This window comes from Ornithorhynchus anatinus, chromosome 3, assembly GCF_004115215.2.
Source record: "Ornithorhynchus anatinus isolate Pmale09 chromosome 3, mOrnAna1.pri.v4, whole genome shotgun sequence".
Taxonomy (NCBI): Eukaryota; Metazoa; Chordata; class Mammalia; order Monotremata; family Ornithorhynchidae; genus Ornithorhynchus; species Ornithorhynchus anatinus.
Window position 1 is genome coordinate 1,575,678 of NC_041730.1, and position 27,964 is coordinate 1,603,641.

The 27,964-nt window shown below is 54.6% G+C and overlaps 1 protein-coding gene across 2 annotated transcripts; it reads right to left on the reverse strand.

Moving 5' to 3' along the window:
* Positions 1–679: 679 nt before the first annotated feature.
* TSPAN32 (tetraspanin 32) lies at positions 680–26,870 on the reverse strand. 2 transcript variants are annotated; one of them, XM_029059463.2, is made up of 8 exons: positions 26,691–26,870; positions 24,482–24,596; positions 20,534–20,631; positions 12,959–13,033; positions 5,797–5,895; positions 3,968–4,111; positions 3,080–3,163; positions 680–945 (listed from the first exon to the last, which is right to left on the reverse strand). In XM_029059463.2, the coding sequence occupies exons 1-8, from the start codon at positions 26,754–26,756 to the stop codon at positions 850–852; spliced, it is 777 nt and encodes a 258-aa protein (XP_028915296.1). In that variant the 5' UTR covers positions 26,757–26,870; the 3' UTR covers positions 680–849. The 2 variants fall into 2 exon arrangements, with proteins under 2 accessions (XP_028915296.1, XP_039767274.1); XM_039911340.1 differs by lacking the exon at positions 3,968–4,111.
* Positions 26,871–27,964: the final 1,094 nt, after the last annotated feature.

The following is a 27,964-nucleotide window of genomic DNA, read 5'->3' on the forward strand; positions in this document are numbered from 1 at the left end:
CAACAGGCATTGCACCCCCATTTTGCAGATGAGGAGACCGAGGCCCAGAGAAGTCGAGAGCCCTGCCCCAAGTCACACAGCAGACGAGATTTCCAGCCGGGTGTCCCGACTCCTAACCCCGTGCGCCTTCCATTCGGCCACGCTGCTGCTGCAGGGTCTCGCGCTTGTCCTGCACGCTGACCTCAAGCTGACCCCTCCCGGGACCCCGGACCGGTCGCTTGGGAAACAGCTGTCTCCCCTTCCCCCTTTTGGGAATCGGGGGGCTGGGGGAGAAGCCCCCGGGCTCAACTCCAGCTGAAATCACCGCTCTCTTATCCAGGGGTTGATTATTGGGTTCGTCACTAACAACGATAATAATTGTGGTCTTTATTAAGCGCCTACTATGGGCCAGGCGCTGTACTAAGCGCCGGGGGGGGGGGATACAGGCCAATCGAACCGGTCCCAGTCCCACGTGGGGCTCACGGTCTCCAGCCCCCTCTTCCAGATGAGGACACTGAGGCCCGGAGAAACCAAGCGACTCGCCCTAGGTCACACAGCGGGTACGTGGCGGAGCCGGGATTAGAACCCAGAACCTTCCGCCGCCCGGGCTCTCTGCACTAGGCCACGCCGCTTCTCAAAAGAGAAAGGACACACACAAGGGCTCGCACGTAGACCCCCTCCCCGCCCCCCGACCCCCGAATTAGGAGAGAATAATAATGGTATTTATTAAGCGCTTAGTCCGTGCACTGTTCTAAGCGCCCGAGCGGAGCTGCGGGCCACGAACGCTCCGGCCGAACCCCGCCGGCCTCGAGGTGCCCGGCGGGGAGGTGGGGGTGGATGCCATGGGGGTCCACGGGGCGTTGGGCACTTTTACCCCTTGGCCAGGACGTATCTGCCCCTGCGGTCCAGTCTGCTGTGGGAGCGGATGGCGAAGCAGAGGAAGGAGGTGAGGAGCAGCTCGTAAACCTGGAGGGAACAGAAATGAGAATAATAACGATGGTATTGGTGAAGCGCTTACTAATAATAATAAGAAGAAGAAGGTTGGCATTCATTAATAATAATGTTGGTATTTGTTAAGCGCTTACTCTGTGCCGAGCACTGTTCTAAGCGCTGGGGGAGATCCAGGGTCATCGGGTCGTCCCACGTGAGGCTCCCAGTTAATCCCCATTTTCCAGATGAGGGAACTGAGGCCCAGAGAAGTGAAGTGACTCGCCCACAGTCCCACAGCTGACAAGTGGCAGAGCTGGGAGTCAAACCCATGACCTCTGACTCCCAAGCCCGGGCTCTTTCCACTGAGCCACGCTGCTTCCCATTTGTTTAGCGCTCACTATGTGCAAAGCACCGTTCTTAGCTCTGCGGGGGGATGCAAAGTGATCAGGTTGTCCCCCGTGGGGCTCACCGTCTTCATCCCCATTTGACAGATGAGGTCACTGAGGCCCAGAGACGTGAAGCGACTTGCCCAAAGTCGCCCAGCTGACAAGCGGCGGAGCCGGGATTAATGTTGGTATTTGTTAAGCGCTTACTATGTGCCGAGCACTGTTCTAAGCGCTGGGGTAGACACAGGGGAATCAGGTTGTCCCACGTGGGGCTCCCAGTCTTTATCCCCATTTTACAGATGAGGGAACCGAGGCACCGAGAAGTGAAGTGACTTGCCCTCAGTCACACGGCTGACAAGTGGCCGAGATGGGATTCGAACCCATGACCTCTGCCTCCAAAGCCCAGGCTTTTTCCACTGAGCCACGCTGCTTCTCAGGTGATTAGAACCCACGACCTCTGACTGCCAAGCCCGCGCTCTTGCCACTGAGCCACGCTGCTCCTCGTAGACACTGACTGCAGGCGCCAGGCAGGCAGACGCGGAGCGGACGAGCAGCGGACGGACCCACAGACAACAGATGCACAGGCATTCATTCATTCATTCAATCGTATTTATCGAGCGCTTACTGGGTGCAGAGCACTGGACGGAACTCGCACGCTCTAGGCAGAGAGAAGCAGCATGGCCTAGTGGCAAGAGCCCGGGTTTGGGAGTCCCAGGACGTGGGTTCTAATCCCGGCTCCGCCGCTCGCCTGCCGGGTGACCTTGGCCAAGTCGCTTCACTGCTCTGTGCCTCGGTTACCCCATCTATATTATATATATTTTATATATATATAAAATGGGGACGAAGACCGGGAGCCCCACGCGGGGCTACTTGGTGACCTGTATCTACCCCAGCGCTTAGAACGGTGCTCGACACCTAGTAAGCGCTTCACAAATACCGTCATTATTATGATGAAAATTATTAGAGAGATCCAAAGACGGACCCGGGAACCGGGAGAAGTGAGGGGTCGGCGACCCTCCCAAGAGAAGCCCAGATCTTCCTAAAGGTCATCAAGTCCATCCCCCGCCTCCAGGTAAACCATCCCTCTGCTCTTCCCCCTCTCCCGTCCCCTCCCCTCAGCACCGTACTCGTCCGCTCAACTGTATATATTTTCATCACCCTATTTATTTTGTGAATGAGTTGTACATCGCCTCGATTCTGTTTATTTGCTATTGTTTTAACGAGATGTTCATCCCCTCGATTCTATTTATTGCTACTGTCTCTGTCTGTCCGTCTCCCCCGATTAGACCGTGAGCCCGTCAAAGGGCAGGGACGGTCTCTATCTGTTGCCGACTCGTTCATTCCAAGCGCTTAGTCCAGTGCTCTGCACATAGTAAGCGCTCAATAAATACTATGGAATGAATGAACGCAACTGACTGCTGGCCATCCACTGGGTTTGCGGGAGTCCCTCTCAGGTTTGGGGGGGTGGGGGTCTCTTCCGCGTTTGGAGGAGTCCCTCTCGGGTTTGGGGGGGGTCTCTCCCGGGTTTGGGGGGGCTGGGGAGTGGGGCGGGGGGTGGAGGCCGGGCCAGAGAGGGTAGGGGCCGGTCTGCCGGACGGCCATCCCCTGCTCTGGTCTGCCGGGCCACCCGGGGGTGGGAGAGAAGGGAGGACCCCGACCCACCCGCCCAACCAACGGAGGCGAGAGGGGCTGTTTGGGGTAGGAGGGGGGAGTGGGCGGGGCAGAGGGGGCAGAGAAGGGGCAGAGAAGGGGCAGAGGGGCGCGGCGGGAGGGCGCGGGGTTACCATGAATCCGAGGGCGATGGCGAGCAGGGCCGAGGCGAAGCTCACGTGTCTCGCTAGGAAGCGTCTGATCTCCCGGAGGCAGTCCTGGCCCGGGAGAGAATAAATAAAATAAATGCTGGTATTTGTTCAGCGCTTACGATGCGCAAAGCACTGTTCTAATCGCTGGGGAGATGCGAGGTCATCGGGTCGTCCCCCGTGGGGCTCACAGTCTTCAGCCCCATTTTCCAGATGAGGGAACTGAGGCTCAGAGAAGTGAAGTGACTCACCCAAGGTCACCCAGCTGCCAAGCGGCGGCGCCGGGATTCGAACCCATGACCTCTGACTCCCAAGCCCGGGCTCCTGCCACTGAGCCACGCTGCTTTCCAAGAGAACCGGGACGTGCCCAGACCGCGAGCCCGTCGACGGGCAGGGACGGTCTCTATCTGTTGCCGAATTGTCCATTCCAAGCGCTCAGTCCAGTGCTCTGCGCATAGTAAGCGCTCAGTCGATACTATTGAATGGATGAACGTGCATGTGCACGTGGGTAGGCAAGTGGTGGTATTTGTTAAGCGCTTACTATACGCCAAGCACTGTCCTAAGCGCTGGGGGGGGTTACAGGGTGATCAGGTTGTCCCCCGTGGGGCTCCCAGTCTTCATCCCCATTTTCCAGATGAGGGAACTGAGGCCCAGGGAAGTGACTCGCCCAAAGTCACCCAGCTGACAAGCGGCCGAGCGGGGATTCGAACCCATGACCTCCGACTCCCAAGCCCGGGCTCTTTCCACTGAGCCGCGCTGCTTCTCTTACACACATCCGTTGGTGTGAATGCGGGTGAGTCTGCGGGCACGTGGGCCCTGCTGAGACCGTCCAGCTGCCCCTCCGGACGCGCAGTGGATGGATGGATGGTTTACCTTCCCCGTGGCTCCTCCTCCTCCTGGGGGTCCTCCCGGCGGGCTCGGTGGTCCTCCTCCTGCCGGGGCTCCTGCCCCCGGGCACAAGTCCCTCTCCAGGCTCCCGGGGCCACCGAAGGGCGAATTCTTCCCGCAGCACAGATACTGCGGGGTGGGGGGCCGGGGACCACGGGCGGGGGCGTCAGCGGGGGGCCGGGGTCGGGCCGAGGGGGGGCTCCCGGCCCCGCAGCTCCCAGGGTTGGACGGGACCCTTTCCCTGGAAAACTGGGGACCCCCCCCTTGCCCCTTCCTCAATCCCCGCAGGCCTCGTTTCCTAAGATGGAACCCGGGCCCGGGAGGAGGAAGGACCTGGCTTCATTCATTCATTCATTCATTCATTCATTCATTCATTCGTTCGTTCGTTCGTTCGTTCGTATTTATTGAGCGCTTACTCTGTGCCGAGCTCCGTCCTAAGCGCTTGGAAAGTACGCTTGGGCAACAGGGACGATCCCAACCCAACCACGGGCTCACAGTCTATTTATCCAATCGTATTTATTGAGCGCTTACTATAATGTTGGTATTTGTTAAGCGCTTACTATGTGCCGAGCACTGTTCTAAGCACTGGGGTAGACACAGGGGAATCAGGATGTCCCACGTGGGGCTCACAGTCTTCATCCCCATTTTACAGATGAGGGAACTGAGGCACAGAGAAGTGAAGTGACTCGCCCAAGGTCACACAGCCGACAAGTGGCAGAGCTGGGATTCGAACTCACGAGCCCTGACTCCAAAGCCCGTGCTCTTTCCACTGAGCCACGCTGCTTCTGCTTCTACTATGTGCAGAGCACTGAACTGAGCGCTTACTATGTGCAGAGCACTGTACTGAGAGCTTGGAATGGATAATTCGGCAACAGAGAGAGACCATCCCTGCCCAACGACGGGCTCACAGTCCATTCATTCATTCATTCAATCGTCTTTATTGAGCGCTTACTATGTGCAGAGCACTGTACTGAGCGCTTGGAATGGACAATTCGGCAACAGAGAGAGACCATCCCTGCCCAACGACGGGCTCACAGTCTCATCGGGGGAGGCGGACGGACAAAAACAAGTCTAGAAGGTTCTAATCCCGGCTCTGCCGCTCGTCCGCTGGGTGACCTTGGGCAAGTCGCCCAGCAGAATGAAAGAAGCGCTCAATAAATACGACTCAATGAATGAAGTACCGTACAGTCGTATCCCCATTTTACAGCTGACACCAGTCAATCGCTCCTATTTACCGAGCACTCCCTGTGTGCAGAGCACCGTACTAAGCGTTCAGGAGAGTACAGCAGCGTGGCTCAGCGGAAAGAGCCCGGGCTGGGGAGTCAGAGGTCGTGGGTTCGAATCCCTGCTCCGCCGCATGTCAGCTGGGTGATTTTGGGCAAGTCACTTCACTTCTCTGGGCCTCGGTTCCTTCATCTGGAAAATGGGGATGGAGACTGGGAGCTCCACGTGGGACAGGGACTGTGTCCGACCCCATCTGCTTGTCTCCACCCCAGCGCTTAGTACAGTGCCTGGCACATAGTTAGGCGCCTACAAATATCATAATTATTATGAGTAGGAAATGGGGGAGTTAAAGCAGGAGGGGGGTGAGCTGATCCCCAGTGCTTTAAAACCGCTCATCTGCTGTTTGATGCGGAGGTGGATGGGCAACCGGAGAGGTTCAGTGACTTGCCCGAGGTCACACAGCAGACCTGGGGTAGAGAGGGGACTCGAACCCGAGTCCTCAGTCCCCCAGCCCAGAATCCTGCCCCCGCCCCCACTCCTGCAGAGGTCATTCAGGCCAGGCCCCTGCCACCGTTCCCTCCCCGACCCACCGTGTCGTGAATGGCCTCCAGCTGCCGCAGCCCGCCCGAACTGTTCCTCATCGCCATCTCATACACCAGGTCGTAGGCGTCCAGCACAGCGTCCTCCACCTGCGGACACACACCCCGCCGCGCCCCTCAGAGCCGGGCGGGACCCTGGCACGAACCCCGGATGACCCCATCCCCCAGGGCTCAGAGGGAAGAGCGGCCCCCGCCTCAGAAGCAGCACCGTGTAGTGGGTAGAGACTGGGCCTGAGAGTCAGAAGGTCATGGGTTCTAATCCTGCCTCTGCCACTTGTCTGCTGTGTGACCTCGGTCAAGTCATTTCACTTCTCTGGGCCTCAGTGACCTCATCTGAAAAATGGGGATGGAGACGGTGAGCCCCACGTGGGACAGGGATCGTGTCCACCCTGACTCGCTTGTACCCACCCCAGCGCTTAGTACAGTGCCTGGCACAGAGTAGGTACTGAACAAATACCATTACAATTATGAGAAGCAGCGTGGCTCAGTGGAAAGAACCCGGGCTTGGGAGTCAGAGATCGTGGGTTCTAATTCCGGCTCCGCCACTTGGCGGCTGCGTGACCTTGGGCAAGTCACTTCACTTTCTGGGCCTCAGTGACCTCATCTGTCAAATGGGGATGAAGACTGGGAGCCCCACGTGGGACAACCTGATTATCTGGTATCTACTGCAGTGCTTAGAACAGTGCTTGGCACCTAATGAGCACTTAAAAATAATGATGGTATTTGTTTGGTATTTGTTAAGCGCTTACTATGTGCAGAGCACTGTTCTAAGCACAGGGGTAGATTCAGGGTCATCAGGTTGCCCCACGTGAGGCGCCCCAGTCTTCATTCCCATTTTCCAGATGAGGGGACTGAGGCCCAGAGAAAAATAATGTAATAATGTTGGTATTTGTTAAGCGCTTACTATGTGCAGAGCACTGTTCTAAGCGCTGGGGGAGATACAGGGTCATCAGGTTGTCCCACTTGGGGCTCATAGCTAATCCCCATTTGATTCATTCATTCATTCACTAGTATTTATTGAGCGCTTACTATGTGCAGATGAGGTCACTGAAGCCCAGAGAAGTGAAGTGACTGGCCCACAGTCACACAGCTGACAAGCTGCGGAGGCGGGATTCGAACCCATGACCTCTAAGAAATGCCATCGTTATGATGATTAGTATCCATGCTACAGTTCAGCAATAGAGACAATCTTAAGAAATGCCATTTAACATTATTACGATCATGATTAACAGTCCCATTTCGACCTCCCTGAGCCTCCCCCTCCCCCAGCCTGCCCCCTGGCTAGAAGGCCGCCTCCGCTGGCCACCGCCCCGCGCCCCTCCCGCCCCCTTCTGGCCACCCTCTGGAACTGCAGGCCGCGTTCACCGGAAGTGACGTCAAGGCCCCGCCCACTCACCGGCCCCGCCCCCTTTCCCCGGCCCCCGCCCATCGGCTCTCCGGGGATGGCGAGATTCGTGGGGCGGCCAGCAGGGGGCGTGGAAGGGATTATTAATAGCAATAATAATAATAATAATGTGGTACTTGTTAAGCGCTTACTATGTGCAGAGCACTGTTCTAAGCGCTGAGGGGTTACAAGGTGATCAGGTGGTCCCACTTGGGGCTCACAGTTTTAATCCCCATTTTACAGATGAGGTAACTGAGGCACAGAGAAGTGAAGTGACTTGCCCAAAGTCACATAGCTGGCAAGCGGCGGAGTCGGGATTAGAACCCATGACCTCTGGCTCCCAAACCCGGGCTCTTTCCACTGAGCCACACAATATCGATTGTTGCTAATTAGCGATTAATAGTGATTAATAATCCTTAATTAATGATAATCGCGGTATCTCATTCATTCGATAGTATTTATTGAGCGCATCCTATGTGCAGAGCACTGCACTACGCCTGCACGCAGAGCACTGTACTACGCTTAACAAATACCAACATTATTATTATTATTATTACTAAGCTCTTGGAATGAACATTTCGACAACAGAGACCATCCCTGCCCAGTATTTGTTGAGCGCTTTTAAAAAAAAAATGTTGTTATTTGTTAAGCGCTTACGATGTGCAGAGCACTGTTCTAAGCGCTGGGGTAGACACAGGGGAATCAGGGTGTCCCACGTGGGGCTCCCAGTCTTAATCCTCATTTTCCAGATGAGGTCACTGAGGCCCAGAGAAGTGAAGTGACTTGCCCACAGTCACACAGCTGACAAGTGGCAGAGCTGGGATTCGAACTCATGACCTCTGACTCCAAAGCCCGGGCTCTTTCCACTGACCCACGCTGCTTCTCTATGTGCTTACTATGTGCGAAGCACTCTTCTAAGCGCTGGGGTGGATACAGGGTAATCAAATTGTCCCACGTGGGGCTCACAGTTTTTAATCCTCATTCTTACAGGTGAGGTCACTGAGGCCCAGAGAAGTGAAGTGATTTGCCCAAGGTCACACAGCAGACACGTGGCGGAGGCCTCAGTGACCTCATCTGCACATAGTAAGCGCTCAATAAATACTATTGAATGAATGAATGAATGAATGAATAAAATGGGGATTAGCTATGAGCCCCAAGTGGGACAACCTGACGACCCTGTATCTACCCCAGCGTTATAAATAATAATTATTTATTAGCCACAATCCCTGCCCGCAATAACTTACAGTCTCGGGGGGAGACAGACATTAATATAAATAATTAAAGCCGTGGGGCTGAGGGAGGGATGAATAAAGGGGGCAAATCCGAGGACGAGGGCGATGCAGAAGGGAGAGGGAGAAGAAAGGAGGGCGCAGTCAGGGAAGGCCTCTGGGAGGAGGTGGGCCTTCAAAAAGGCTTTGAATGGGGGGAGAGTCATTGTCTGTCGGATTTATGGAGCAAGGGGGTTCAGGGCAGAGGCAGGAGGTGGGCGAGGGGTCGGCGGCGAGAGAGATGAGATGGAGGGACGGGGAGAAGGTGGGCATTAGAGGAGCGGAGTGTGCGGGCCGGGTTCGAGGAGGAGAGCGGCCAGGTGAGGTAGGCGGGGACCAGGGGATGGACGGCTTTAAATTCGATGGAAAGGAGCGGAGAAGCTCCTGGAAACAGAGGAAGCAACACGGTGGAGCGGCTAGAACCCGGGCCTGGGAGCCAGAGGGTCATGGGTTCTAATCCTGGCTCTGCCATTGCCTGCTGTGTGACCCTGGGCAAATCGCTTCACTTCCCTGGGCCTCACTTCCCTCATCTGTAGAATGGGGAAGGAGACTGTGAGCCCCACGTGGGACAGGGACTGGATCCAACCAGATTTGCTCTTCCCCCTTCCCCTCCCCTCAGCACTGTGCATATTTGTATATATTATTCGTTACTCTATTTCGTTCACGATGTGTATATTTCTATGATTCTATTCAGATTCATTAGAGAAGCAGCGTGGCTCAGTGGAAAGAGGCCGGGCTTGGGAGTCGGAGGTCATGGGTTCGAATGCCGGCTCCGCCGCTTGTCGGCCGGGTGACTGTGGGCAAGTCACTTCACTTCTCTGGGCCTCTGTGACCTCATCTGGAAAATGGGGGTGAAAACTGTGAGCCCCACGGGGGACAACCTGATCACCTTGTATCTCCCCCAGCACTTAGAACAGTGCTTTGCGTATAGTAAGCGCTTAACAAATGCCATCATTATTATTATTATTTATCTTGATGATATCTACGCCAGACTACTTGTTTTGTTCTGTTATGCTTTGCTGTCTGTCTCCCCCGTTTAGACCGTGAGCCCGTCGTTGGGCAGGGATGGTCCCTACCTGTTGCCGAATTCTACGTTCCAAGCGCTTAGTACAGTGCTCTGCACATAGTAAGCGCTCAATAAATACGATTGAATGAATGAATTTGCTTGTATCCATCCCAGCACATAGTAAGCGTTTAACAAATACCATAATTCTTACGATTACGGCGAGGCTGGCTTCTCTCAGCGAGCAGAGAACACGGAGGCCGGGGGGCAGAGGGTGACACCCCACGGGACGTTGGCAAAAAACAGAACCATTATCGGTGACGGGAAGTGGGGAGAGGCGGAAACTGAAACAGAGATGGGGGCTGAGATACCCAGAAAGATAATGAGGCACGGGTAAAAACTGAAAAACCGACGAGAGCGAGAAACAAGGACTAATGAGGGTACTTGTTAAGCGCTCAGTATGTGTCAAGCACTGTTCTAAGCGCTGAGGAGAAGTGGAGGGTGGGCACACGGGGAAAAAGAACCGCAGGGATGGAGAGACAGAAAGACAAGAGAGACTGACTGAGATGCAGAGACAGAAGCGGAGAGAGATAGAGAGATGGGGAGAGGGAGATGTCGACAACGAGCAACTCAGAGGCGGGGATTTAGGGTGGGCCGGGGGGTCGTGAGGGGCCGGGGTCGGAGGTGAGTCGTCAAGGTTAACCTTTTATAATAATAATAATAATGTTGGTATTTGTTAAGCGCTTACTATGTGCAGAGCACCGTTCTAAGCGCTGGGAGAGATACAGGGTCATCAGGTTGTCCCACGTGAGGCTCACAGTTAATCCCCATTTTACAGATGAGGGAACTGAGGCCCAGAGAAGTGAAGTGACTTGCCCACAGTCACCCAGCTGACAAGTGGCAGAGCCGGGATTCGAACCCATGACCTCTGATTCCCAAGCCCGTGCTCTTGCCACTGAGCCACGCTGCTTCTCTAGACTCTAAGTTCATTGCGGGCAGGGAACGTCTTGGTTATAGAAGCAGCGTGGCTCAGTGGAACGAGCATGGGCTTGGGAGTCAGAAGTCACAGGTTCGAGTCCCGGCTCTGCCACTTGTCAGCTGGGTGACTGTGGGCAAGTCACTTCACTTCTCTGGGCCTCAGTTCCCTCATCTCTAAAATGGGGATTAGGACTGTGAGCCTCACGTGGGACAACCTGATTACCCTGTATCTACCCCAGTGCTTAGAACAGTGCTCGGCACATAGTAAGCGCTTTACAAATACCAACATTATCATTATTGTTGTATCGTGCTTTTCCAAGTCCTCTGTCAAGAGCCCTGGCCTGGGAGTCAGAGGTCATGGGTTCTAATCCCAGCTCCGCCTCTTGTCTGCCCTGTGGTCTTGAGCAAGTCACTTCACTTCTCTGTCTCGCAGTTACCTCATCTATAAAATGGGGACGGAGACCGTGAGCCCCACGTGGGACGGGGACCGTGGCCGACCCGATTTGCTCGTACCCACCCCAGCGTTTAGTACAGTACCTGGGACACAGAAAGCACTTGAACAACACCTCCCCTCAGCTAAGCCCCTTTTCCCCCCTTTCCCTCTGCTCCTCCCCGGTCCCTTCCCCTCCCCTCAGCACTCTGCTCATTTGCATATATTATTACCCTATTTATTTTGTTAATGAGGTGTCCATCCCCTTGATTCTATTTATCGTGATTAAGTTGTCTTGTTTTTGTCCGTCCGTCTCCCCCGATTAGACCGTGAGCCCGTCATTAATAATGTCGGTATTTGTTAAGCGCTTACTATGTGCCGAGCACTGTTCTAAGCGCTGGGGTAGATACGGGGTCATCAGGTTGTCCCACGTGAGGCTCACAGTTAATCCCCATTTTCCAGATGAGGTCACTGAGGCCCAGAGAAGTGAAGTGACTCGCCCACAGTCACACAGCTGACGAGTGGCAGAGCCGGGATTCAAACTCATGACCTCGGACTCCCAAGCCCGTGCTCTAGCAGGGATGGTCTCTGGCTGGTGCCGAATTATCCGTTCCAAGCGCTTAGTCCAGTGCTCTGCACCTAGTAAGCGCTCAATAAATACTATTGAATGAATGAACACCACAGTTATTATTATCGCACCTGGAGAGCTTCCAGTCTCGGCTACGGGAGGGAGAGGCAAGCAGAGGCCTGTCCGTTCCATTCCCAGCCCGGCCAGTGGCTAGCGAGCGGCCGCCAGCTCTGCCACAAGTCAAAATTCCCCTGTGCCGGGCAGCGGCGGCCCGGGACGGAGTCGAGGGCGGAGACTCGAACCGATGGCGCGGAAGGCGGCGATGGTCAACCGCTTCCCGATTTTGACCAAGAAAACTCTCTGGATCCACCCCCAGAACGTGTGCAGAAGGACGTGGGCCGTGGGATCGCTTGTCGACAGTGTAATAATAATGGTATTTGTTAAGCGCTCACTATGTTCCAAGCACTGTTCTAAGCGCTGGGGGAGATACAAGGTCATCAGGGTGTCCCACGTGGGGCTCACACTTCATCTCCATTTGACAGATGAGGGCACTGAGACATAGAGAAGTGAAGTGACTTCCCCCAGGTCACATAGCTGATGAGCGGTGGAGCCAGGATTAGAACTCATGACCTCTATCTCCCAAGCCCGGGCTCTTTCCACTAAGCCACGCTGCATAAGACAAGACACCACAGCCCTTAAGTCCTCGATCAATCATTTAATTTATTTGTAATGGTGTCTGTCTCCCCCAACTCGAATAATAATGATAATAACTGTGGTATTTGTTAAGCGCTTACTAGGTGCCAAGCACTGTTCTAAGCGCTGGGGGGATAGAAGGTGATCAGGTTGTCCCACATGGAGCTCACAGTCTCAATCCCCATTTTACAGATGAGGTAACTGAGGCACAGAGAATGATGATGATGATGATGGCATTTGTTAAGTGCTTACTATGTGCCAAGCACTGTTCTAAGCACTGGGGCGATACAAGGTCTTCAGGTTGTCCCACGTGAGGCTCACAGTCTTCACCCCCATTTTACAGATGAGGGAACTGAGGCCTGGAGAAGTGAAGTGACTTGCCCAAAGTCACCCAGCTGACAAGCATCTGAGCCGGGATTAGAACCCATGACCTCTGACTCCCAAGCCTGGCCTCTTTCCACTGAGCCTCGCTGCTTCTCTACAAGATCCGAGCTCCTCAGGTTGGACCCAGTCCCTGTCCCACGTGGGGCTCACGGTCTTCATCCCCATTTTACAGTTGAGGGAACTGAGGCCCAGAGAAGTGGAACGACTCACCCAAGGTCACACAGCAGACCCGTGGCAGAGCCGGGATTAGAACCCGGGTTCTAACCCCTAGTCCAAAAATGCAGCGTTGGTAGACAGGTTTCCTGCTTAGGCGCTAAAGAGGGAGACGGAGGGTGAGAGGAACGAGCCTGGACGTCAGGCCCCGCGGTCCCCGAGGCGGGCGTTCTGGGGCCTCGGGACCCCCAGCCCCGGGACCCCCCGGCCCCGGCGGGGGAGAGACGCCCACCTGGCTGCGGTTGGTGTGTCTCCAGAAGGCCACCTGGATCAGAGTGCAGAACACCAGCGCGAAGCACAGGAAACCCTGGAGGGGCAGAGGGGACGGCGACAGATGAGGACGGCGGAGTTAGTCGGGGGACACCATGGGGGTCGAGGTTTCTTGGGGCCACGGGACGGGGGGGGTCCGGATCACTCGGGGGGACGGAGGGGCGCTTCTTTGTTACTTTCCGCAAAAGAAGCAGCGGGGCTCAGTGGGAAGAGCCCGGGCTTGGGAGTCAGAGGTCATGGGTTCGAATCCCGGCTCCGCCGCTTGCCAGCTGGGTGACTGTGGGCAGGTCACTTCACTTCTCTGGGCCTCTGTGACCTCATCTGTTAAATGGGATTAAAACTGTGAGCCTCACGTGGGAGATCCTGATCGCTTTGTATCCCCCCAGCACTTAGAACAGTGCTCGGCACATAGTAAGCGCTTAACAAATGCCACCATTATTATTATTATTACCTGGGTTAATCACAATAATTGTGGCATTTGTTAAGCACTTACTAATAATAATAATAATTTTGGTATTTGTTAAGCGCTTACTATGTGCCAAGCACTGTTCTAAGCATTGCGTAGATACAAGGTCATCAGGTTGTCCCACGTGGGGCTCACAGTCTTCATCCCCATTTGACAGATGAGGGAACTGAGGCCCAGAGAAGTGAAGTGACTCACCCACAGTCACACAGCTGACAAGAGGCAGAGCCAGAATTCGAACCCATGACGTCTGACTCCCAAGCCCGGGGTCTTTCCACTGAGCCACGCTGCTTCTCACTTAACAAATACCGCGATGATTATTATTTCCTAAAACCTACTTCCCCTCCCATCCCCATTCTCCTCAAACCCCACCCAGCCCATGGAGAGTGACGTTGGGCAAGTCACTTCACTTCTCTAGGCCTCAGTGACCTCATCTGGAAAATGGGGACTGAGACTGCGAGCCCCCCATGGGACAGGGACAGTGTCTAACCCGATTTGCTTGGATCCACCCCAGCGCCTGGTACAGTGCCTGGCACATAGTAAGCGCTTAACAGATACCAGAATTATTATTGTTGTTGTTATCACAGCTGAGACCGCACACTTGCGTCCTCCACCACCAACCTCGATCTTTATCTCCATCTCATCTATCCTCCCGACAAGCTCACATCCTCCCACTCTGGCCTAGAACTCCCTCCGCCTTCGTATCCCACAAACCATTACGCTCCTCACCTTCAAAGCCTCATTTCATTTTTTTAATGGCATTTCTTCAGCGCTTACTATGTGCCAGACATTGCACTAAGCGCCAGGGTACACACACAAAAAATAATCCCGTTGGACAGGCTGTAAAATCATCCTCTAGACTGTAAGCTCATTGTGGGCAGGGAATGAGTCTGATACATTGCTATATTGTAGTCTCCCAAGAGCTTAGCACAGTGGTCTGCACCCCGTAAGCGCCCAATAAATACGATGGACTGACTGGTGGATTATTAAAATCCCATCTCCTCCAAGAGGCCTTCCCAGATTCATTTCCTCTCCACTTACTCCCCTCTATGTCACCCTGGCCTTTCGATCTGTCCCGTTTATTCACCTCACCCCACTGCACTTAACGTTTATCTCATAATAATAATAATAATGTTGGTATTTGTTAAGCGCTTACTATGTGCAGAGCACTGTTCTAAGCTCTGGAGTAGACACAGGGTCATCAGGTTGTCCCACGTGAGGCTCGCAGTCTTCATCCCCATTTGACAGATGAGGTCACGGAGGTCCAGAGAAGTGAAGGGACTTGCCCATAATCACACAGCGGACAAGTTGCCGAATTGTACATTCCAATCACTTAGTCCAGTGCTCTGCACACAGTAAGCGCTCAATAAATACGATTGAATGAAGGAATGAATGAAGTAGCAGAGGCAGGATTAGAACCCAGGTCCTTCCTACTCCCAGGCCTGGGCTCTGTCCACTAGGCCATGCTGCTTCTCTAGTTCTCTGACTGATTGATTGACTCCAATCTATTCCGTGACTCAGTCAGCTGGGTGACTGTGGGCAAGTCACTTCACTTCTCTGGGCCTCAGTTACCTCATCTGGAAAATGGGGATGAAGACTGTGAGCCTCATGTGGGACAACCTGATGACCCAGTATCTTCCCCAGTGCTTAGAACAATGCTAGGCACATAGTAAGCGCCTATCAAATACCAACATTATTATCACTCCCTGTCCTCCTTCCCCCTCCTGGGAGATTTCTCAGGACTCCCGGAGTTTTTCCAAACAAATTCCAAGTTTGGACTGGAGGAGAGGCGAGGGCTCTGGCCCTTTCTCCAGACACCATCTCTCCCTGTCTCTGTCTGCCTCTCTCCATTTCTCCCAGTCTGTCTGTCTCTGCTCTACCTCTCCCTGCTCTAGTAGCAATAATAATAATAATAATTATGGTATTTTTTAAGCACCCACTATGTGCCAGACACTGTTCTAAGCGTTGGGATGGATTTAAGATAATCGGGTTGGACACAGGCCCTGTATCACCTGGGGCTCACGGTCTTAATCCCCGTTTTACAGATGAGGGAACTGAGGTGCAGAGAAGTTAGGTGACTTGCCCAAGATCACACAGCAGACAAGTGGCGGAGCTGGGATTAGAACCCACGACCTCTGACTCCCAGGCCTGGGCTCTAGCCACTAGGCCATGCTCTCCTCTTTATATCTGTGTCTGTCTCTCCACCTCGCGGCCTTCCTCCCTGTCTCTCCCCTTCACACCTAGCTTCCCTGTCTCTCCAGCTCATAATCTGTCTCCACCACACAGCTGCCTCCATCTCTCCACCTCACAGTTGCCTCCCCGTCTCTCCGCCTCACGGCCTTCCTCCCTGTCTCTCCGCCTCACAACTAGCTCCTCTATCTCCCTACCTCCCTGTCTCTCCACCTCGCAGCCAGCATCCCTGTCTCTGCACCACTCAAGCCTACCTCAGTCTCTCCTGGTCTTCCTCCCTGTCTCTCCACCTCACAGCTTACCTCCCTGTCTCTCCATCTCATGGCCTCCCTGTCTCTCCACTTCATGATGAGCTTCCCTGTCTCTCCATCTCACGGCCTCCCTGTCTCTCCACCTCACGGCCTTCCTCCCTGTCTCTCCACCTCACAACGAACTTCCCTGTCTCTCCACCTCACAACGAGCTTCCCTGTCTCTCCATCTCATGGCCTCCCTGCCTCTCCACCGCATGGCTGCCTTCCTATCTCTCCACCTCAGTCTTCTCCCTGTCTCTCCACCTCACAACTAGCTTCCCTGTCTCTCCACCTCGTCTACCTCCCTGTCTCTCCACCTCATGGCCTTCCTGTCTCTCCATCTCACAGCTGCCTCCCTGCTTCTCCACCTCAGTCTTCCTATCTCTCCATCTCACACTTGGCTCCCTGTCTCTTCACCTCATGGCCTTCCTCCCTGTCTCTCCACCTCACAACTAGCTTCCCTGTCTCTCCATCTCATGGCCTCCCTGCCTCTCCACCGCATGGCTGCCTTCCTATCTCTCCACCTCAGTCTTCTCCCTGTCTCTCCACCTCACAACTAGCTTCCCTGTCTCTCCACCTCGTCTACCTCCCTGTCTCTCCACCTCATGGCCTTCCTGTCTCTCCATCTCACAGCTGCCTCCCTGCTTCTCCACCTCAGTCTTCCTATCTCTCCATCTCACACTTGGCTCCCTGTCTCTTCACCTCATGGCCTTCCTCCCTGTCTCTCCACCTCACAACTAGCTTCCCTGTCTCTCCATCTCACAGTCTACCACTGTCTCTCCACCTCATGGCCTTCCTGTCTCTCCATCTCACAGCTGCCTCCCTGCCTCTCCACTTCAGTCTTCCTGTCTCTCCACGTCACACTTGCCTCCCTGTCTCTCCACCTCACGGCCTCCCTGTCTCTCCACCTCATGGCCTTCCTCCCTGTCTCTCCACCTCATGGCCTTCCTCCCTGTCTCTCCACCTCACAACGAGCTTCCCTGTCTCTCCATCTCATGGCCTCCCTGCCTCTCCACCGCATGGCTGCCTTCCTGTCTCTCCACCTCAGTCTTCTCCCTGTCTCTCCACCTCACAACTAGCTTCCCTGTCTCTCCATCTCACAGTCTACCACTGTCTCTCCACCTCATGGCCTCCCTGTCTCTCCACCTCATGGCCTTCCTCCCTGTCTCTCCACCTCACAACGAGCTTCCCTGTCTCTCCATCTCATGGCCTCCCTGCCTCTCCACCGCATGGCTGCCTTCCTGTCTCTCCACCTCAGTCTTCTCCCTGTCTCTCCACCTCACAACTAGCTTCCCTGTCTCTCCATCTCACAGTCTACCACTGTCTCTCCACCTCATGGCCTCCCTGTCTCTCCACCTCATGGCCTTCCTCCCTGTCTCTCCACCTCACAACGAGCTTCCCTGTCTCTCCATCTCATGGCCTCCCTGCCTCTCCACCGCATGGCTGCCTTCCTGTCTCTCCACCTCAGTCTTCTCCCTGTCTCTCCACCTCACAACTAGCTTCCCTGTCTCTCCATCTCACAGTCTACCACTGTCTCTCCACCTCATGGCCTTCCTGTCTCTCCATCTCACAGCTGCCTCCCTGCTTCTCCACCTCAGTCTTCCTATCTCTCCATCTCACACTTGGCTCCCTGTCTCTTCACCTCATGGCCTTCCTCCCTGTCTCTCCACCTCGTCTATCTCCCTGTCTCTCCACCTCGTCTATCTCCCTGTCTCTCCACCTCATGGCCTTCCTGTCTCTCCATCTCACAGCTGCCTCCCTGCCTCTCCACCTCAGTCTTCCTGTCTCTCCACCTCACACTTGCCTCCCTGTCTCTCCACCTCAGTCTGTCTCTTCATAATAATAATGTTGGTATTTGTTAAGCGCTTACTATGCGCAGAGCACCGTTCTAAGCGCTGGGGGGATACAAGGTGATCAGGTTGTCCCTCATGGGGCTCACAGGCTTCATCCCCATTTGACAGATGAGGTCACTGAGGCCCAGAGAAGTGAAGTGACTTGCCCAAAGTCACACAGCTGACAAGCGGCGGAGGTGGGAATAGAACCCATGACCTCTGACTCCCAAACCCGGGCTCTTTCCACTGAACCACGATACTTCTCTTAGTCCATCTCTGTCTTCTTGCACCCCCTGCCCCAGCAGAGCCTAATAATAATAATGTTGGTATTTGTTAAGCGCTTACTAGGTGCCAAGCACTGTTCTAAGCGCTGGGGGAGATACAGCCTATGGGGCAGGAGATGGCCCCCAGCATATAGCACAGCACCAGAAAGCAGCATGGCTTAGTGGAAAGAGCCCGGGCTTGGGAGAGGACGTGGGTTCTAATTCCGTCTCCACCACTTGTCTGCAGTGTGACCTTGGCTAAGCCACTTCACTGGGCCTCAGTTCCCTCATCTGCAAAATGGGGATGAAGACTGTGAGCCTCACGTGGGTCAACCTGATGACCATGAATCTACCCCAGCGCTTAGACCAGTGCTGCAGCGCAGCTCAGTGGCAAGAGCCCGGGCTTGGGAGTCAGAGGTCATGGGTTCGAATCCCACCTCCGCCACTTGGCAGCTGTGTGACTGTGGGCAGGTCCCTTCGCTTCTCTGGGCCTCAGTGACCTCATCTGTAGAGAAGCATTATGGCTCAGTGGAAAGAGCCTGGGCTTGGGAGTCAGAGGTCATGGGTTTGAATCCCGGCTCTGCCACTTGTCAGCTGGGTGACTGTGGGCAATCACTTAACTTCTCTGTGCCTCAGTTACCTCATCTGTAAAAAATGGGGATTAAAAAATGTGAGCCCCATGTGGGACAATCTAATGACCCTGTATCTCTCCCAGCGCTTAGAACAGTGCTCTGCACATAGTAAGCGCTTAACAAATACCAACATTATTACAATGAGGATGAAGACTGGGAGCCTCACGTGGGACAACCTGATGACCCTGTATCTCCCCCAGCGCTTGGAACAGTGCTCTGCACAGAGTCAGCACTTAATAAATACCAACATTATTATTATTAAGCATTTAACAAATACCATCATCATTATTATTATTAGAAAGGGGCTCCCTGGAAGGGGGTGGGGGTGGGGGAAGATGGCGCCCCGAGTTTCCTTGCGGGGACCGTGGCGCCCCCTGGCGGCCACCTGGAGAAACGCGACTTCCGGTCCCTTTCCCCGCCAACGGCCGGGGGAACGTACCACCTTCAGGGGACGCGGGGGAGCCCACCATCGTCGGGGAAACGCGGCGGAGCGTACCACTATTCACAGAACACGGGGGAGCCTATCACTGTCTGGGGGAGCGTACCACTTTCAGTGAACGCGGGGGGGGGCACATACCACTTTCACGGAACGTGGGGGAGCGTACCACTTTCAGGAGACGCGGGGGAGGATGAATAGGAATGATAATCATAGTAATAATAATTGTGGTATTGGTTAAGCGCTTACTATGTGCCAGGCACTGTACTAAGTGTTGGGATTGACACAAGCTAATCAGGTTGGACACAGTCCCTGTCCCACATGAGGCTCACAGTCTTCATCCCCATTTTACAGATGAGGGAACTGAGGCAGAGAAGTGAAGTGAGGTCACTCAGCAGACAAGTGGCAGAGACAGGATTAGAACTCATGACCTGACTCCCAGGCCTGGGCTCTAGCCACTGCGCCATGCTGCCCCTCAGTGAATGCTGCGTAATAATATTAATAATAATGATAATGATGGTATTTGTTAAGTGCTTACTATGTGCCAGGCACTGTACTAAGCACTGGGGTGGATACCAGCAAATCGGTTTGGATGCAGTCCCTGTCCCACATCCATTCATTCATCCAGTTCATCTGTAAAATGGGGATTAAGACTGCGAGTCTCACGTGGGACAACCTGATGACCCTGAATCTACCCCGGTGCTTAGAACAGTGCTTGGCACATAGTAAGCACTTAACAAATACCAACATTATTATTATTATTATCCAATCATATTTATTAAGTGCTTACTGCATGCAGAGCACTGTACTAAGCACTTGGGAAAGTACAATACAACAATAAACAGTGACAGTCCCTGCCCACAACGAGCTCACAGTCGGGGGTGGGGGAGACAGATATCAATACAAATAAATAATAATAATAATGTTGGTATTTGTTAAGCGCTTGCTATGTGCTGAGCACTGTTCTAAGCAGTGGGGGAGATACAAGGTCATCAGGTTGTCCCACGTGAGGCTCACAGTCTTCATCCCCATTTTCCAGATGAGGTCACTGAGGCACCGAGAAGTGAAGTGACTTGCCTAAAGTCACACAGCTGACAGGTGGTGCAGCCGGAATTAGAATCCATGACCTCTGACTCCCAAGCCCGGGCTCTTTCCACTGATATATAGGGCCCACGGTCTTCATCCCAATTTTAAAGAGGAGGGAACTGAGGCTGAGGAGTGAAATGATTCAACAGAGGTCACACAGCAGACAAGTGGCAGAGCTGGGATTAGAACCCAGGTCCTTCTGACTGCCAGGCCCGGGCTCTACCCACTAGGCTACACTGTCTTAGAAGGGGAGTTGATTGTGGGGGGAAACCCAGGCTTCCAGGGCCCCTTGCTCCCGATGACCACCCTCCTCCAGGTGCCCGGTGGTTACCAGTGCTTACTCACCCCGGCCACGAGACCCGCGGCTTCCCTCACGGTCCCGGCGGCGCTCAGCACAGCTCCCAGGCCCAGCAATCCGGCCAGGCAGGTCCCCAGGTAGAAGGCTGGAGTCGGGGGGGAAGGAGAGAGAGGGAGCGATCAAGAGGGGAGCCGTGGCGGGATACCCAGGATGGGGCACAGAGAAGTGAAATGACTTGCCCAAAGTCACCCAGCTGACAAGTGGTAGAGCCGGCATTAGAACCCATGACCTCTGACTCCCAAGCCCGGGCTCTTTCCATTGAGCCACGCTGCTTCTCAACGGAGCCAGGATTAGAACCCACAACCTTCTGACTCCTCACAGGCTCAATCCCTATTTTACAGATGAAGACCGTGAGCCCCACGTGGGACACCTTGATCACCTTGTATCCCCCCCACTCAGCGCTTAGAACAGTGCTGCACACGTATCAAGCGCTTAACAAATACCACCATTATTCCCTGCCCACGACGAGCTTAGAGTCTAGAGGGGAAGACGGACGTAGATTGCAAACTCGTGGGCAGGGAATGCATGGGTTTATTGTTGTAGTGAGCGCTCCTAAGCAGCGCGGCTCAGTGGAAAGAGCCCGGGCTTGGGAGCCAGAGGTCATGGGTTCGAATCCCGGCTCGGCCACTTGTCAGCTGGGTGACTGTGGGCCAGTCATTTCACTTCTCTGTGCCTCAGTGAGCTCATCTGTCAAATGGGGATGAACTGTGAGACTCACGTGGGGCCACCTGATGACCCTGGATCTCCCCCAGCGCTTATTTAGAACAGTGCTCGGCCCCGATTCGATTGTAAACCCGTCAGAGGGCAGGGACTGTCCCTATTACCGATTTGTCCATTCCAAGCGCTTAGTACAGTGCTCTGCACATAGTAAGCGCTCAATATTGAATGAATGAACATAGTAAGCGCTTAACAAATACCAACATTCTTATTATTATTACAGCGCTCTACACACAGTAAGCGCTCAGTAAATACGACCGGATGGATGAATAAATAAATTACAGGCGTGAACACGGTGCGGAGGGCGGGGGCGAGGGGTATCGGCCCCGGGCACCTTGGTGGGCACCCACATACCCCTTCCTCTTTCCCCAGGCTCTCCTCTCCCCAGCCCGGCCCCCCCAGTCCCTCCCAGTTGCCCACAAAAGTTCCAACTTCCCCTTCTGGGGGCTCTTCCCCTCCCCGGCCCCTCAAACCCCCAGTTCCGATAAGGTCCCGAGCAAAGCCGGGTGGGAGAGCTTGTGGGTTAGCGGCCTCCCTGTGGTCCCAGTTATCTCCCCCTCCCTCCCTTGCCAGTTTCCGGGGGGGTGTGGGACTGTAAAGGCCACCCCCCACCCCCGGGGAGAAGAGGGAACCCCATTCATTCCTTCAATCGCATTCATTGAGCGCTGACTATGTGCAGAGCACTGGACTAAGCGCTTGGGATGGACAACTCGGCCACAGATAGAGACCATCCCTGCCCGACGACGGGCTCACGGTCTAAACGGGGGAGACAGCAAAGCAAAACAGAACACAACAAGGCAACATCATCAAGTTAAATAGAATCAAGGGGGTGTGCACCTCATTAATAAAATAAATAGGGTAATAAATAATATATATTCATTCAGTCAACAGTATTTATTGAGCGCTTACTATGTGCAGAGCACTGGACTAAGAGCTTGGAATGGACAAATCGGCAACAGATAGACAGTCCCTGCCCTTTGACGGGCTCACGGTCTAATCGGACGGACAAGAACAATAGCAATAAACAGAATCAAGGGGCTCAGTATCTCATTAAAACAATAGCAAATAAATGAGCACAGTGCCGAGGGGAAGGGGGAAGAGCAGAGGGTCCGACCCCTGCCCCAAAACAAGGGGTGGGAATTCCCAGCCAGTCCTTCAATCGTATTTATTGAGCGCTGACCGTGCGCAGAGCACTGTACTGAGTGTTCGGGAGAGGACAATAGAACTGTTTATTGTTGTAGTGGACTCTCCCAAGCACTTAGGACCGTGCTCTGCACACGGGAAGCGCTCAATAAATACGACTGGATGGAGTGAACAGTCAACAGACACATTCCCCGTCCACGACGAGCTTACGGTCTAGAAGACGAGCTTACGGTCGCGGTAATGATAACTGCGGAATTTGTTAAACTTTGTGCCAGGCACTGTGCTTAACTCTCCATCTATAATAATGTTGGTATTTGTTAAGCGCTTACTATGTGCAGAGCACTGTGCTAAGCGCTGGGGGAGACACAGGGTTATCAGGTTGTCCCACTTGGGGCTCACAGTCTTAATCCCCATTTTACAGATGAGGGAACTGAGGTCCAGAGATGTTAAGTGACCTCCCAAAGTCACACAGCTGACAAGGGGCAGAGCTGGGATTCGAACCCATGACCTCTGACTCCAAAGCCCAGGCTCTTTCCATTAGGCCACACTGCTTCTCCATAGATTTTTTAAAACATCTATGGCACGCAATGAGATTAGACACAGTCTCTGTCCCAAATAGGGGTCGCGGACTAACGGGGAGGGAAAATTCCAACTCCTCACCCCAGGCCGGAGCCTCCCCCCGACCTCCTCTCCTAAATCCCCCCCCTTCTCCCTTGGCCCTCACCTCAAAATACACAGACACACACACACACACCCCACCTCCCGGCGTGAAAACTATTTCTCTGCCCATCTCCCTCCCTCCCCTCTGTTCAAAGCCTTACTAAAGTCCTATCTCCTCCAAGAAGCCTTCCCTGATTGCACCCTCCTTTCCTCTTCTCCCCCTCCCTTCTGCGTCGCCCGGACTCGCTCCCTTTCTTCATCCCCCCCGTCCCAGCCCTGCACCGCTTTTGTCCACATCTCTCATTTATTTATATCTATTCACGTCCGTCTCCCCCCCTGCCCCGACTGTAAGCTCATTGTGAACAGGAAATGTTTCTGCTGTATTAATAATGATGATAATGATGGTATTTGTTAAGCGCTTACTATGTGCCAAGCACTGTCCTAAGCGCTGGGGGAGATACAGGGTAATCAGGTTGACCCACGTGGGGCTCACACTTTTAATCCCCATTTTACAGAGAGGTCACTGAGGCCCAGAGAAGGCCTCGGTGTCCAAGGTCACACAGCAGATATTATATTGTACTCCCTCAGTTGCTTAGTACAGTGCTCTGCACACAGAAAGCGCTCAATAAATACGACTGAGCATCGTGTTTACCGTCCTCCTTCCTATTTGGCTGTGAGCCCTACGTGGAACGGGGTCTGTCTCCGGCCTGATCAACTGGTACCTACCCTAGAGCTTAAAACATAATAAACGCTTTTTAAAAAATCATATTTAAAAGTGCTCAATCAATAGGACACCGATTGTATGATTGATCCCTTTCTCTCTCCCGTCCCAAGGCTGCCGGGCTGGGACAGACTTGATCACCCGAGAAGCTGCATGGCCAAGTGGTTAGAGCCCGGACCTGGGGGTCAGAGGGACACGAGTTCGAATCCCCGCCCCGCCGCTTGACTGCTATGTGACCTTGAGCAAGTCGCTTCACATCTCGGGGCCTCAGTTCCCTCATCTGTAAAATGGGGATGAAGACCGTGAGTCCCACGTGGGACGGGGACGGTGTCCAACCCGATTTCGTGCATCACCCCACTGCTTAGTCCACTAACTGGCATATAATAAGCGTGTGGGCAGGGATCGTCTCTCTTTATTGCTGCATTGCACTTTCCAAGCGCCTAGTACAGTGCTCTGCACAGAGTACGCGCTCAAAAAATACGGTTGAAAGAATGAATGAGCAAATATCATTATTATTATTATTAGTTTTGGAGCCACAGCTGTGCCACGAGACAATTTGGCACATTCTAGAGGTGGGCCAAGGACAGGATGCCTGGCTCTGGGGAGGACCCCCGCCCCTTCCCAGCCCCCGACGCTTAGGACAGTGCTCTGCACACAGTAAGCGCTCAATAAATAGGATTGAACGAGCACTCACCGGCCGAGTGCAGGACTCTGTAAGGGCTGCCGTCCCCGGAGGCCCGGCTGAGGACGGTGAAGTGAGCGCCCGAGCGAGTGATGACGGTGAGGATGGCCACAGAGAGGCCCAGGAGCTGCGGGAGAGACGCCCACAGAGACATCGTCAGAGACATTCATTCATTCAATCATTCATTTATTCAATCGTATTTATTGAGCCCTTACCGTGTGCGGAGCACCGGACTAAGCACTTGGGAAAGTACGACAAAACGACAAACAGCGACATTCCCTGCCCGCAGTGAGCATACATTCGTATTTACTATTCACTCAGTCATTCATTTATATTTATTGAGCGCTTACTGTGTGGGGCGCTGTACTAAGCGTTTGGGAAAGTATGACGCAACAAAAAAAAAGTGACATTCCCTATCCACAATAAGCATACAATTGTATTTACTGGTCATTCATTCATTCATATTTATTGAGCGCACAGCGAACTTACAATCGTCTTTATTGTTCACTCATTCATTCAATTGTAGCTATTGAGCGCTTACTCTGTGCAAAGCACTGTACTAAGCACGTGGGAGGGGACAGTACGGCAAACGGGCACATTCCCTACCCACAACAAGCTCACAGTCTAGAGGGAGAGACACACAAAGAGACCCCAAGCGGGAGGGAACCTCGGTGTCTAAGGTATCCAACCCTTTGGACCGGGAGCGCGTTGAGGGTGGGGAATGTGTCTGTTTTATCCTTTCGTTGTCCTCTCCCAAGAGCTTAGTGTTCTGCCTGCAGAAAGTGATCAATAAATACGATTGATTGTACCAACGTCCTAGGGTTCTGGAAGGGGGATCCCCCCGGGGGTCACCAGGTCCAGCCCCCTGCACCGAGGCCAGACTCCATCTGATAAATGGATAATCGGGAAGATTCCCGATCCCTACCCTTCTCCCAGGCGGGGGGTGGGGGAAGAGGGAAGGGGAAGGAGGATCCCAAAGCCCACCCCCTGCCCTTGCCCGGACCAGGCAGGCCGGCTGACACCGAGCGCTCCTACCGCCCTGGGTATCAGCGAGAAGCGGCGTGGCCTAGTGGGTAGAGCCCGGGCCTGGGAGCCAGAAGGACCTGGGTTCTAATCCCACCTCCGCCACTTTGCTGTGCGACCTTGGACGAGTCACTTCACTTCTCAGGTCCCTCGTCTGTAAAATGGGGAGGGAGATTGTGGAGTCCCATGTGGGACCGGGACTGTGTCCACCCTGATGGCCTTGTATCTACCCCAGCGCTTGTGACCAGTCCTTGGAATATAGTAAGCGCTTAACAAATAGCAGGATTATTATGATTACCCCTCCATGTCCAGCCCCAGAAGACCCCAACCCTGGTGAGTCGGTGGCGGGGGGAAGGGATCCCAGCTCCTCACCCGCCCACCCACGTTGGGGGGTTGGGAGGGGCTCCGGAGATGACCGCAAGCGGCAGGCCTGAGTTTCCCTGATAAAGCTCTCCCCAAGCACGCCCTGTCTGGCCCGGTGGATGGGGCGGCCTCACACCCGGGGGTCCGGTCCCGTCCCCCCCATCTTCCCCTTCCCCCCAACTCCTATCGGTCTCCCTCCTCATCTCTCTGCCCTTCCCCAACTCAGCCCCCCCGGTTTACCGCCCCCCACCCCAGCTCCACTCCATCAGGCCTTCTGAGCTCCCGGGACGCCCCCAGAGCACCCGGACCCCTGGATCCTTGACCCCCTGAGCCCCTCCGGACCACTGAGCCCCCCACCCCGCCCCCCAGAGCTCCCTGGAACCTCCAGATCCCCGCCCCCAGACTCCCGAGCCTCTCAAGCTCCCTGGACCCCCCGGATCCCCGGCCCCCAGACCGCCCTGGACACTCTGATCCCAAAACACTCCATGGACCCCCCAGATCCCCGACCTCCCCAGACCCTCCAGAGCCCTCTGGACCCCCCAAGTCCCGGTCCTCAGACTCCCCTGGACCTTCCAGACCTTCCCAGGCCCCCCGACCCCCAAAACCTCCTGGACTCCCCGGATCCCCAACCTCCAGACACCCCTCCAGACCTCCCCAGAGCCCCCAGACTCCCAAGCTTCCCGCCCCCCACCCCAGAGCCCCCTGGATCCCCAGACCACCCCGGACCAGCCAAACCACCACCCCCCCTGACCCCCGAGACCCCTTCAGAGCCCCCCAAATCCCCCTGGACCCCCTGGATCCCTCTCAGAGCCCCCCGGCCCCCCTCGATGGGTACCAGGACGAAGAAGCAGGTGGCCAGCAACTGGCATTTCGTCCCCCGGACCCGGCACTGCGCCCCCATGGCGTCCGTCTGTCCGGCCGGGGGATCCCGGTGCCCAGGCCGGGGGGGGGGAGAGAGAGAGACTGGGGGGCGGGGACCCCCGGGACCCCCCGAAACCCAGTCCGGCAGCCGATGCCCCGAGCGGGGGGCAGGGGGCAGAGGGCAGGGGAGCGGGGGGAGGGCCAGGGAGGGGTAAGGGAAAGGAGGGGCAAGGAGAGGGAGGGGCAAGGAAAAGGAGGGGCAAGGAGAGGGAGGGGGCAGGGAGAGGGAGGAGCAGCTTGGCCTAGTGGCCAGAACCAGGGCGTAGGAGCCACAGGTCATGGGTTCTAATCCCAACTCCGCCACGTGTCTGCTGTGTGGCCTCGAGCCAGCGTGGCTCAGTGGAAAGAGCCCGGGCTTAGCAGTCAGAGGTCGTGGGTTCTAAACCCGGCTCCTCCGCCTGTCAGCTGTGTGACTTTGGGCAAGTCACTGAACTTCTCGGTGCCTCAGTTCCCTCATCTGTAAAATGGGGATTAAGACTGTGAGCCCCACGTGGGACAATCTGATGAACCTGTATCTACCCCAGCGCTTAGAATGGTGCTTGGCATATAGTAGGCGCTTAACAAATACCAACATTATTATTACTTCACTTCTCCGGGCCCCAGTTTCATTCATTCATTCAATAGTATTTATTGAGCGCTTACTATGTGCAGAGCACTGGACTAAGCGCTTGGGATGAACAAGTCGGCAACAGATAGAGACGGTCCCTGCCGTTTGACGGGCTCACGGTCTAATCGGGGGAGACGGACAGACGAGAACGATGGCGATAAACAGAGTCAAGGGGAAGAACATCTCTGTCAAATGGGGATGAATAATCATAATAATGTTGGTGTTTGTTAAGCGCTACTATGAAGACCGTCAGCCCCATGGGGGCCTCCTGAGAGCTCACCTCCTCCAAGAGGCCTTCCCAGACTGACCTTCCCCATTTCCCTCTGCTCCCTCTCCGCTCCCCCTTCCCCTCCCCTCAGCTAAGCCCCCTTTCCCTCTGCTCCTTCCCCTTCCCTCAGCACTGTGCTCATTTGCATATATTATTTATTACCCTATTTATTTTGTTAATGAGGTGTCCATCCCTTGATTCTATTTATCGTGATGATGTTGTCTTGTTTTTGTCCGTCCGTCTCCCCCGATTAGACTGTGAGCCCGTCACTGGGCAGGGACTGTCTCTATCTGTTGCCGAATTGTCCAAGCGC

Excerpts from the sequence above, each read along its gene's own strand:
- TSPAN32 (XM_029059463.2), bottom strand. The coding sequence starts at position 26,756 with ATGGGGGCGCAGTGCCGGGTCCGGGGGACGAAATGCCAGTTGCTGGCC. Across the intron at positions 5,896-12,958 it reads GACACACCAACCGCAGCCAG|GTGGAGGACGCTGTGCTGGA; the intron begins GTGGGCGTCTCT and ends GTGTGTCCGCAG. Across the intron at positions 4,112-5,796 it reads TGGAGGCCATTCACGACACG|TATCTGTGCTGCGGGAAGAA; the intron begins GTGGGTCGGGGA and ends CCCACCCCGCAG.